At 44.5% G+C, this 12531-nt stretch overlaps 1 protein-coding gene across 8 annotated transcripts in view; it reads left to right on the forward strand.

Annotated features, from left to right (window-relative positions):
* Window positions 1-12531, forward strand: part of CUX1 (cut like homeobox 1) — a 266716-nt gene that overhangs the window by 216648 nt on the left and 37537 nt on the right. For 4 of the 8 annotated variants that reach the window (XM_081890139.1, XM_081890135.1, XM_081890136.1 and 1 more), the window contains 3 exons: window positions 500-802; window positions 3696-3758; window positions 10550-10738. The exons of 1 other annotated variant lie outside the window; for it this stretch is intronic. In XM_081890139.1, the coding sequence (XP_081746265.1) occupies window positions 500-802; window positions 3696-3758; window positions 10550-10738 (555 nt within the window). The remainder of the gene's footprint in view (window positions 1-499; window positions 803-3695; window positions 3759-10549; window positions 10739-12531) is intronic. 3 more of the 8 variants (XM_081890140.1, XM_081890137.1, XM_081890142.1) reach the window with 1 other exon arrangement.

Below are 12531 nucleotides of genomic sequence, written 5' to 3' on the forward strand. Positions count from 1 at the left end.
TCTAGTAATATGGAGCGCCAGGCTCCTGGTATATTATGTAGGGCTGCTGACTTACACGGTGGGGACATGCTTTGCATGCAAAAGGTCCCAGGTTCAGTCTCTGCTGGTAACTTTGGAAAGCTGCAGCCAGGCAGAGTTGGGGGGTGAGTCCGTGGTTTGCCTTAGAATAAGATAGGCTGTGCATGTTAATTGCTACGTGTGTCTTTTTATAGCATTGAAATGTAGGTTTGCTTACTTTTTGCATTGATGTACATGCAAGGATGGCTTCTCCAAATTGGTATTTAAATCATGGCGCCGTAGACTGTGGGGTTGCAGGTTGCATGCAAGCAAGCCTAGGAATTTCTGAAAGTGGGAAATGAAGGGGTTACGGGTGAACTTAGAGAACATGAGGTCGTTGACTTTTCTTATAAGCAATAAGAAGTCTGGAAGGAAGACCTTGATGAAGTAGTTTTTTGCCTAACCCTGGTTTCCCCTGTTTGTTTCCCCTGCTGATTTGCAGAAAGCACCCCAAAGACATCTGCCAGTTGCAGTCCTGCTCCCGAGTCCCCCATGAGCTCCAGCGAATCTGTGAAGAGCCTAACGGAACTGGTCCAGCAGCCGTGTCCTGCCATAGAGACAAGTAAGGAGGGCAAGCTGCAGGAGTCGAGTGAGGCGTCCGCTTCAGAGTCCCAGTCCACAACGCCATTGCCCCTCTCTGGCCATTCATCACTCAGCATTCAAGAATTGGTCGCTATGTCACCGGAACTGGATACCTACGGCATCACAAAGCGGGTCAAAGAGGTGCTCACAGACAACAACCTGGGTAAATATCTTTTTACTGCTTCTGATTGTTCTAAGAGAACAGTTCTTTTTAAAAAAAAAATCTTTGTTTTTTATAAGTAATGTTGGAAACAGGAACCTTTTTAAAGCCAGCTCAGGTAACTGGGTCAGGAGCAAGTCAATTGGAAACTATTCCATGAACTAAATGAAGTTAATACGGTTCCTGCAAAATTTGCTTGTTACTTTATGACATTATCCAAATGCCACATATCTCAGCATTCTTTATATGATGAGTGGCTTTGTTGCTGTGGACACTAAATCCAAGATTTGGGAAAAGCAAATCAAAAGCACCCAAGTATACAGAATCATTCTTTAAAATTTAAAAATAAAAAATGCTTTGGATTATTGCTCTTCAGTGGCTTGTGTGACCAAAACTGAGTCATGCTCCAGCTTCCTATGAGTTGCACCACTAGCACCAATGCCACTTCTTGTTCTTTTTTTTAAAAAAAAGAGAAAGTAGGAGAAACAGGCAAAAAGTTTGGCATACACAGTAAACATTTAAAATGGGCCCATTGCTGTAGTCAGTGAAAAGTGAGTTCCAGGTCTGAAACGGCTGAACTGACCAGATAGCTATTTTAGTTGTTGGAAGAAGGGAATTTCCTGGAGGTGGAAATCAAGAAGGTATGTATTTGCACCCATATGGCAAAGAACTCTATGTGAGGTGATTATGACATGTGAGCATGGAGCATGTTGCGTTCTATGTTGCTTCTAGCAAGGCCTCTCTTAGATACCCATCGATTAGGTGGCGGCGTTTGCATTATCAGAGGTAGTTCCTATTGTGGCACAGTAATAGAGGGTTTATTCATTGCTTGTGGTTCAGGGCAGATTTCCAGGAAGGATGTGGTTGGTGTCCTTCTCACAGATATCTTTCCTTTTAGTTGTGGCTACATCTCAACCACTACATTAAATGGCATGATTGTGCTTTCCCTGGGACAGGATCCCATCATACTTAGATGACTGAATTTAGAGGGTTAGCCAGGATGACATAGGTACTGACCACTCCAGCCTCAGCTGGATTGTTTGCCTGCGACGATAGCATGGCAGTACCCACCTGATCCTAGCAATCCCAGCTGATTCCGTGATCCGCACATTACTGGAACAGCATGAGATCAAGCTGTTGGGCAGAAACAGGAAGCGACTGGCATGGATTCCTAACACTTTAGATCAGCCGTTCCCCACTGGTGGTCTGCGAACGTAACCCACCCAGGGGTTCTGTGGCACCATTCACATAACAAAAACTACCATAAAGCTATCAAAAGTAGGGGGTCCATGACTTGGTTTGAAAAACAGAGGGTCCCCAGTACTCAGCTAATTGGGAACCACTGCTCTCGATTTCCCCAACCCAGAGGGGGGACCCGCTCTACAGTTAGTTGGGTTGCAGGCTGGCAGCCGTCGCCATCACAGTTCACACTGCTTTGCGGGATAAGGCGAAAGAGCCAATACTCCATGACAACCATTCCTTACAATGAGATCTCATATTTGTAGGCATCCCTCTGTACTGGTTATGTCACGGTGAAGGGGGAAAACTGGTAACTTTGTAAAATTAAGATGTCAGGGAATTTTATTCATGTAGAGTGGGACAGAGGCAGATTGTCTTTGATCAGTTTCTTATTACTCCCAAGACTGGGGGAGTACAGAAACTAATTTGATATTAATAGCTATGGATATGCTGAAAAAATACATTTTTCTAAAACTGCAGAAATTGTGTATAATGTTTATCTACCCATCTTTACACAACCAAGCTGTATTGGTTACAGAAATTCTGATAACGTAGCATAGTTGCTCTGATGGTACCAAAAGCAGGTGTAAATTGGGTCCATTGAGTACATGTCATCAGAAAATGTACAGTTCTTGATGTAGAAATGCGGCTACCCTTTAGGTATCCTTTCTCTCTCTTAGATAATATGACCCTTTCAGAAGCTTAGCTTCTACTGTTTCCAAATGGCAGCCTTCCGTAATACAGTATTGGCTTCCCAGTTCTTAGCCAATTGCAGAATAACTTGACTGCCATCTTAGATTAAAATGTGCTATCTACTCAATGCTATTAAAAATTGTGGGACTGTACTCCAGTCATGCCAGGACCTGTAGCTTAAACTGCTCAAACTTAAAATGATGGGTTTCCCATTCTGTTGGGGTGAAGTCACATCCTGCCAGTCTGAAAGGGTGATGCAGACGAGGGCCTGTAGGGTTTTGGATGCATTGTCGTTGCATGCTATATATGCAGGGACGCTGGTTTACTGTAAGTCATTCTGCAACCAGAAAAGCCAAAAGCAGCAGGTTTACTATGAGCAGAATCAATTGTGCAGGTAGAAACAATTGACTGTGGGTGCACAGATTATGGATGCAAACTCAGCAAAATCTAAGGTGGGTCCTTAGCAATTTAAGGCACTGCCACCTGCTCTAGAAGATGTACTCCAAATTGCAAACTAGTACAGCGACAAAGTCTGTAAAGGGGAAGGAGGTGCTTGGGTACTCTGGGTGAATTGGTGGGCTGCAGTTAGGAGCAGGGAGCTGTAAAATCATCCCTTCCCCCCTTCCACCCACCCAGACCCCTTCTAGTTTCAGGAACTTTAACAGATTAATACATTTTTTTCAGTTTTTCCCCCCCTATCCTTGAGAGCTAGAAGCTTGCTCACTTTTAAAAATAAAATAAAAATTAAACCGGGGCTTCTCCAGAGTAGGTTGGCTCCTCTGGATTCTACACCGGAAGCCAAATTCTCAGCGTGTTTCAGAGTGTGCAGAAAACCAGGGTCCCTGATTCTGTGTCCTCTTGGGCTGCAGGAGGAACATTTTTAAAAGTGCTTTTATTAACTATTGTTCTGATGTCACTTTACATAAATCTTTTTCCCCCCTCCATGATTTTTGTTTTTCTACAGCGTGGCTGACAAGCCTAAAACGCAGCAGAAGAGGCAAGAAATGTACCCCAAACCTTGCATTAGGTGTGGAACAATATTTCAATGTTTCCTTTTTGCCCTCTGTTTGCCTAAATCTCTAGATTAGCTAAGGGCGGAAGCACCTCTGTTTTGGGGCCCCTGGTTGTCTGTATCTGTCTCAGCCAAGGTCGCTAGCGGCTCTCCTTTGTTTTCTTTTTCTAGTTTAAGACCACTGTGATCACCTGGCTTAGTAAGCAAGGCTGTGATTAGGAGGAGATGGGGTGGGGGAAAAACTGGCTTCTGCTAATCCTGCGGCAGACCCATGTCCTCTAGATCCAACCCATTCTGTCTACATTTCTAAAACTCCACACAAACACTCGCACCTTAACAACATTGTGGAAATTATATGCAACGCTAAAAAAGATCAAACCACATAATTGTACAGTTGAACAGAACAGCACATCACAGTATATCATAGCAGTAGCAAGGCAGAATCCGACTTTCCAAATTTTTAAAACGTTTCCTGAAAGACAGCACGGAGGAGGCTGCATGGCAGGGGTGGCTAACCTGCAGCCCTCCCAGTTGTCAGGCTGGCTGAGCTGATGAGAGTTTGTAGGCCAGCAGCATCTGAAAGGCTACAGGTTTAGCCAACTCCTCTTGGAAGGGAATTCCAGGGCATCAGGGCTTTTAGAGCCAAGCGGTATATCAGTGTTGTGAAATAAAATAAAAATTGCTTTTCATGGAATCAGAGTATTGTAAAGCTGGAAGGAAGCCCCAGGGTAATCCGCTCCGACCCCCTGCAGTGCAGGAATATCAATTAAGCATCCATGACGGATGGCCTCTGCTTAAAAACCTCCTAGGAAGAAGAGTCCGCAACTTCCAGAGGGAGTCCGTTCCACTTTTAGAGGGTTTTTTTTCCAGTTGCTGTACACTGCCCTGATGTTCTGTGAGATGGCAGCAAATAAATACACTTATTTATTTTAAAAATCTTAAGTATTAGGAGGGCCTCTTCCTGGTGAAGTTAGCTTCCCCGTAAGTTGGATTTTGGAGCAGGCTCTCATTGGAAGACCTTAAGTACAGGGCTGACAGAGTGTCAGCCTTATAGTCACGGGAAGCCAAGAGCCCAGGAGCAGGATCTCACCAGTGAGCTTTGTACAAAAAAAGGCAATCCCTAAGCCCACTTAGAGGGTTTTATACAATCGAGTAGTATGTACATTTTGATAAAGTAAAATAAGATACTCCCTACCAGTAGACCAGGGAATGACCTTTAGCCCAAACATGTATTAATTTTTAAACTAAAATTCCAATATGGGATCCACTGTTTACCATATGTGGTACTAGTCAAGCAGCAATGTGGCCAAGGGATCTGTTCCTACAGGCAGAAGACCTCTGCTCTAGACCAGACCATTTAAGTCAGGGGTGGGGAGCTCTCCAGATGTGGTTGAACTCAAACTCCCAACAGCCCCAACTAGGGGCTTACAGGAGTTGTATTCCAGCAACATCTGGAGAGTCCCAAGTTCCCTACCCATGGATTTGAGCTCTTTTCTGGGCACAGAATCACGTTGTATTGTACCTGGAAGCTAACCGGATGCCAGCAATGACATAGTTAGCAGGTACTGTGTGAATCAGCACAAGCAGGATTTCCTATATTTAAGTAAGGTGTCCTTTCAGATGCCTCACTGGCATGATTTCTAATTAGTTATGTTTATGTTAACATGCTCCTGTTGCTGAGGTCTGCTCCATAAAAGCATAAAACCATGAATAGATAGACAGACAGACAGACAGACAGACTACAGCAAGGGTGTAAGAGCAAAAATATGTAGAAAGCAACAACAACAAAAGATACACTGAGTGAAAACAGCAGTATCTTTTTAGAAGTACCTGTGGGGTGCAGAGCTTATTTGAAGGGACACAGCAGGGGTGGGGAACCTGAGTGGCCCTCCAGAAATGGTTGGCCTCTGGTGTCAGGGATGGATGGGAGCTGTACTCCTGCAACTTCTGGAGGGCAACATCCTCCCCACTCCTGGGATAGAGGGAGGAATATAAAAAATATATTCGGAAGGAGCAGCAAACTCCTGGTCAGCTGCTACTTTAAAGTATGGTGGCAGGATTCACAGCGCCTCCGGAACCATTATCTGAAATGTAGGAGATCCCTAATTTTAGATTCTTACAGTAGTAGCCCTGTCTTAACTTCAGTCGTTCAACTGCCTGGCAAGGGACTGGAGGCGGACAGCGCAGAGCAGGTCTCGTGTGGTCATTCTTGCCTTGTATTGTTAAGCAGCCACAAGGTCACATTCTGATTAACTACTGCATATAGGGGCTGAGTTTGCTCTGTTTCCTGGGTTGAGTTACCAAACTCTGCATCGAGAAAAGACAAGCGATCGGCCTGTCTAAATTACACAAATTGAACACATTTTGCCCAATTTCACTTAAATTTTGTGTAATTTATTCTGCACTATTCTCACTTAGCTATTCATTGAAAGAGGCACTCTGGCCACAAAGTTCTTATATCCACCAAGTCAGCTTCTGAGTTTTCAGCAGGTTTTGCCCACACACTTTTAACTATATATTTGTAGACTTTGCCCCCTTTTGAATGAGAGCTTAAGATATTCAAGAAGATGATGTTACTTTCAGCAGTTCCGCAGAATTATAACATATACATATAGCCACATCTCTAAGCAACGGAGATGTGCTGGTAAATACCAATATAGACTGCATTTGCACCATAAACTATGGCTTATTGTGACGTGCAGAAGCTGCAGCCAGCCTCAGGGTCCTTTGCTTCTTCCTCTTCCATGGTTGGGATGGACTTCAGAAGCTTTTCTTTTCAGTTTTTGTGAACCTTCATTGAGACTGTAGATCATACATTGCACTTGCTATGACTAATTTAAAGAAGCAAGTCCCATGCTTTGAAGTCAGTTTTTTTCTTCTTCTTTCTTCTTTGGTGATCATTCGTAGCCGAGTAAAACTGTCTTCCGTAAACACGATTTTAACAGTGAGTCCATAAGTGACTGTGGAGGCCAATTCTGGATCCACACATCCTTCCACAGTGGGGACATAGGTTTCCGGGTGGGAGTTGATCACGGTGAGGGTTTGCTAAGCATGCCTTCCTCTTAGCACGTTTCTCCCTTTTGTCCTGAGTTCGAGAGTCTTCAAAGCCCACCTTTGGTCAAGGCTGTTCTTCAGTGCGTCCCAGTTGTCGGTGTTTATACTACACCAATTTTTTTTTTAAGCTGAAACTGGCCATAGTTAGGGTTGAACCATGATCCCCCAGTTCAAATGAAATGGAAATGGAAAGCCCTGGTCTAGTAAACTTAGAGCTTCCAAAGTTGTCATCCTGGCAGCATGTGAGGGGGTAGGATATTGTGGTCTTAAGACCATTGTGGCTTATGCACATCATAATAGGTTTATCTTTGTATGTGAATGTGGTCTCAAGAATAGACACTGGAGATCACTTGGTGAAATTGCTTGGCAGGAGATTCAGGACAGTCTAAAATTCTTCACACAGCACATAATTATATCTTGGATCTCGCTGGTGCAGCGATGATGTCTGTCTCAGATAACTTTGAAAGGGGCTTATTTGTTTGGGACATTTTATAATCAGCTTCATGGAAAAAATGTTGTGTGTAGATTAGACCAACTCATGGATGGATAAGGGAAAAGACCATCCATACAGAAACATCTCCAGGTAGAGCCAGGGAAGACTCCTGTCTAAAACCCCAAAGACAGCTGCTGTCAATCAGTGCAGGGGATGATGAGAGGTGGACCAGTGGTCTAGCAATATGTGCCAACTTCCTGTTAGGCCAATTTACAGCAGTTGACTATGGTGGTTAAATTTCAGAGGCAGAGCACCACTGAATATTGGTTGCCACAGAACAGTAGCAGGAGAAGACTATTGCCTTTGTGCCCTGCTTATGGGCTTCTCCAAGGTCACTGTAGGAAACAGGGTGACAGGCTGGATAGGCCTTTGGTCTGATTCAGCTAAAGAGCTATTTGTAGTTACTATTGGGTTTGAAAAGCAAGTCTTGTGGTCAATAAGGCATAGGTTGCTGAAACAGCCAGCCTGGGGTACATATTCCAAGTGGAAATATCACTGTGTTTTTTCCTCATGTAAAAAATATTGCTGCACAAATTACATCTATGGGATGGGATGGGCAATTGAAGAGGAGGTCCTTCTATGTCTGCTGTGCCTTGTAATCTCTGCCCGCTTTCGAGACTCTTGCCTGGGATCACCGACAACGGTAGATGGCAGCATCCCAGTAATTATGAAATGAAGAGCCTTTATAATTAGCATGTTGCCAAAAGGGCAGGGGGGGTTGCCATTGTTCCCAGGCATTGGAGCTAAGCCTTGAGCTTAAAGCAGGGTTATAAGGGAGAATTGTTCGCTAGGAATCTTTCCTAAAGGAACAGATAGGTAGCCGTGTTGGTCTGCCATAGTCAAAACAAAAAAAATTCCTTCCAGTAGCACCTTAAAGACCAACTAAGTTAGTTCTTGGTATGAGCTTTCGTGTGCATGCACACTTCTTCAGATACACTGAAACAGAAGTTTCCAGACCCTTCTATATAGTGAGAAGGTGGGGAGGGGTATTACTCAGAAGGGTGGAAGGAAGATACATACTAAATTCCACATGGCCAGTAGCAGAAGTCCACCTGCACTAAGAGTTTAAAAACACTTGCAGGAGAAATTATTAGCAGATTCTTTGGAAGGCTCCAAGGTGAGCATCACTAGGGTCATTGATTGAATGGTTTCGATTAGCTTAATGGAATGGAGCTGTTATGGAGTCCAGCTGCAGTACAGTTTGAGCATCTGCTGTTCTCTGAGTGGCAGGAGCCAGTGATGGAAACACGGGTCGGAAATCGTTTCAATCTGCTTCTGCTCCCTGTTTCCATTATCTCCCTTGTAGGGTCCTCACCTTAAACAGTGGGAAGTGTTCCCAGCCAGGGGAATCAATCCTTTAATTTTCCCAGCTGAAAACCGAAACCTGGTAGCTTAGAAAGCATTGAAGGGGAAGCCAAGACCACCCAGATTAATTAGAAACTCGTGAAAATTTGGTTGTTCTTTTACATCTGCTTATGGCCTTAGAAGTTTTGTTTGGATGTAGCTCTTTTGGATAACATTTTCTTCCAATACCCTGGAGTTTGAAGCAGGAAGCTCATGCCCATGAGGCTGTGTCGTAGCTATTTAGAATTTATGGGGACTGCCACAGCTCAGGCCTCATAGTTCAGGTGTAGAAAGAAATAACATCAGCCCCTCCAATTGGCAGGCAGTATTAAACCTCTCACTTGCCCAGGCAAGGTCTAAATATTTGGAGCCTGGCCACTGAGTGGATTTCTATCCTACTTTTTGATAGGAGTCCTCAGAGCTGCTCACAAAATTTTTAAGCACCCCAGGTATGGATTTTGGTACCCTTTGTCATGACCCTGACACACTTTTGCATATGCAATCATGGAGATGCTTGAGCAGAAAAAAGAAATGTCATTATCAGACTTCCATAGCTAAGTAGGGATGCAGATGGGGAAAGCATGGGGAGAAGACGTGCATTCATGTAAATAAGGTTGCTTAAAAAGTACCACGTACATAGAATCATAGAATTGTAGATCTGGAGGTACCACAAGGGTCATCTAGTCCAACCCCCTGCAATACAGGAATCTTCTGCCCAACATGGGACTCGAACCCACAACCCCAAGATTAAGCGTTTCATGCTGTACCAACTGAGCTACCCTGAAGAGCACTATATAAGTGACAAATAATAATACCAAAAATAATATTGTCTTGGTTCATACAAAACACTAAACCAAACTGTCTTAGTGAGAAGGAACAAGAAGAAAACTGCAGCTGCTTCACTCATCCCCCAGGTCTCTTGTTGCTGCACTGCCATGGTTTGGCCTGGCATTGTATGTGAACTCAGGCCTGTGGTCTGCCTTCCCCAAACAAGCCACTAGCACACCTTGTTTGCAGCCCATAGCTGTTCAGATCAAGGCAAACCATGAGCTTGCGTTCACACACACTGAGCCAAACTACAGCTTAGCTCTCCGTAGAGTAACTACATGCTTGCTCGATCTCACTAAGCTATAGTTTGGCTTAGCATTAAGTAAAAATTAGGCCTGTACATGTTATCTGCATACTAGCCCATTATTCTCAGGAGTGTCAGGTGTTCAATCAGTGGGCAGAAGTTCAGATGCACCCAGACTGAGAATCCTAAGGGCAGAAAGGATTTCAGGCATGCTCGCTTCGGCAGCACATCTACCAAAATTGGAACAATACGGAGAAGATTATCAGAAAGGATTTCAGGCATCACCAAGTTTGGTGGTGAAGTCATTGGATCCTCTGACTTTTATTTTATGTGTTCAAGAACTGAATCAGTCTGAAATGAGTCAAAACTGGAGGCTCTGACAAAAACAAATTATTCTTTCTCTCTCTGTATCATGACATGGGAGTCAGAGCACTCCCTTAATGTAGAAAACAAGCACACCAGGGCAGGACGCTCATTGCAGGCTACACCCTGATGTGCTGGCTCAGTAAATTCCAGGGATTCTATGTAGAATATAAAATGTGGCCAGCTCCCACCTTCAAAGTGACATGGTGCAGTTGGGGTTTTTTAAAATTGTAGAACAGCTTTCGGTGGGTTGAAGGAGTTGTGGATTCCCCCTACAAACTGCCTGCACCTCCCTAGAGGTGGTCCTGTGCCACTTCTTTTTTCAGGACAAGCCCAAACGGCTTAACTGACATGGTGTTCTGTTCCTTAATGACATTGGGCCCCTTTTGCTTTCATGTATGTGTGTGTCTGTGTTGCCTTCTCCTATTGCATTGTCTTCTCCATGGCACAAATACAACTTGATGTTTGGCTTCTTTGCAGGTCAGCGTCTGTTTGGGGAGACAATCCTGGGGCTGACACAAGGTTCAGTCTCAGATCTGCTGGCACGTCCCAAGCCCTGGCACAAGCTGAGCTTGAAGGGCCGGGAGCCGTTTGTTCGCATGCAGCTATGGCTCAACGACCCCAACAACGTGGAGAAGTTGATGGACATGAAACGCATGGAAAAGAAAGGTAATTTCCATCACGCCTGCAGCTATGCCCATCTTTCTCACCTTACATGCTCTTGGGGTCTGAACTTGCAATGACAGATGAGGCACAATTATCACCACCAGTACAGACTCCATGGCTATATTTGTGAAATTATTGCCCTGACATGCATCAATTATTTTAGTACTTGTTTACATTGAATTGCATTTTCCATTTTACCATCCATTCACAAAGTTTGGAGAGTTCCTTTTGGAACTCTTACAAAATCTGTTTTTAAAAATGACCCTGAACAATCTAGTATTATCAGCAGACTTGGCCACCTCAACACTTAACTCCTAACTCTAGATCGTTTATGAACAAGTTAAAATACCAATCCTTTGGGGGGGGGTCTGCTTCTACATCTCTCTATTCAGAGAACTGTCCATTTATTCCTACTTTTTGCTTCCTGCAACTTAAATGAGCCTCTGATCCACAAGAGAACCTCTCTTCTTACTCCTTAACTGCTAAGCTTGCTTAGGAGTCTTTGGTGAGGTACATTGTCAAAAGCTTTTCAAGTGTCTTTGGCACTTCTGTTTCGACCTGCAGTGCTTTGGCCTCTCTGCCATTCTGTGCCCAGTCACACTCACAGCGCCTAGTTCCCCACCACCCCCATCTGATTCATTCTGAACCAGACCCTCCTCAGCTCCTGTCTGCTCCCCCCCCCAAAAAAAATCATTAGTTGGGAATGTTTATCCTGACTTACCAAAAGATTAGCATACAATTTATTTACCCCAGTGGCTTAGAGATTGGACACAATGTCTTACATTTGCCGTAAACACCGGGACTTGAAAATAAGCCTGGGGTAGACAGTGTGGTCCACAGCATCTGAAGGACACCGCATTAGCTACCTCTGGAATAACCTGCAGTACAGGTTATTGAGCAAGTGGGAGACTCAGCACGGACAGGCTGCATTGCCAACTGTACCCATCTGTAAAATGGCTATAATGAGTTACCTTACACCATGTTAGGACCATTGGTCCATCTAGCATCAGTGCTGTCAACCCTTACTGACACCAGATCTACAGAGCTCCGGGCCAAGTCTGCAACCTGACATCCCTTGAGCATAAATTGAAAACTGGTGTAGCGAAGCATCTATGAATCCTGAGCTATAAGGTGCAAAATTGTACCTCTGCCAAGAACTCACCAGGTGACCTGGGGGCAAAACCTCAACACGCCTACCTCCGAAGTAGACATATCAATACTTGCTGCATTTCTGTAAAGATTACGAGAAAATGTATGTGAAGCACTGCACATGTTGTTACTTAGTAATTTAATAAACTTAGCTGTGATTTCTGCTGTCTCCTCCCTTTCTCTCTTCCTTCCCTGGCTGGCAGGCAGGCAATCGAGGGCAATGTTGCCAATTGGCACATGCTGCAAAGCAAAGGGCAGTGCCAGCCAGCTCCCCAGAGGCCCCAACTGCCCACCATTTTAATCTCAAAAATGGCTAGAGCCAGGGCAAGAGTGACCATGAGCTCTGCCAATCTGATCCTGGCTTTGGTTTATGATGATTAATAATACATTTATATCCCACTTTTCCTCCAAGGAGCTCAAAGTGTCATACATGGTTCTCTGCCCCAACCCCACTCCAATTTCAGTCCATTTCAACCCAGTGAGGTATGTTAGGCTGAAAGACGGTGGCTGGCCCAAGATCGCCCAGCGAGTGCCGTGGCTGAGTGGAGATTTGAACCCTGGCAACCCAGGTCCTAGCCCAGCACTCTAACCTCACCCACACTGCCATATGCTTACCAATCTGTCCTTTCATACATGCCGGCTTACCC

This window comes from Podarcis melisellensis (assembly GCF_964234715.1).
Source record: "Podarcis melisellensis genome assembly, chromosome: 15".
NCBI lineage: Eukaryota > Metazoa > Chordata > Lepidosauria > Squamata > Lacertidae > Podarcis > Podarcis melisellensis.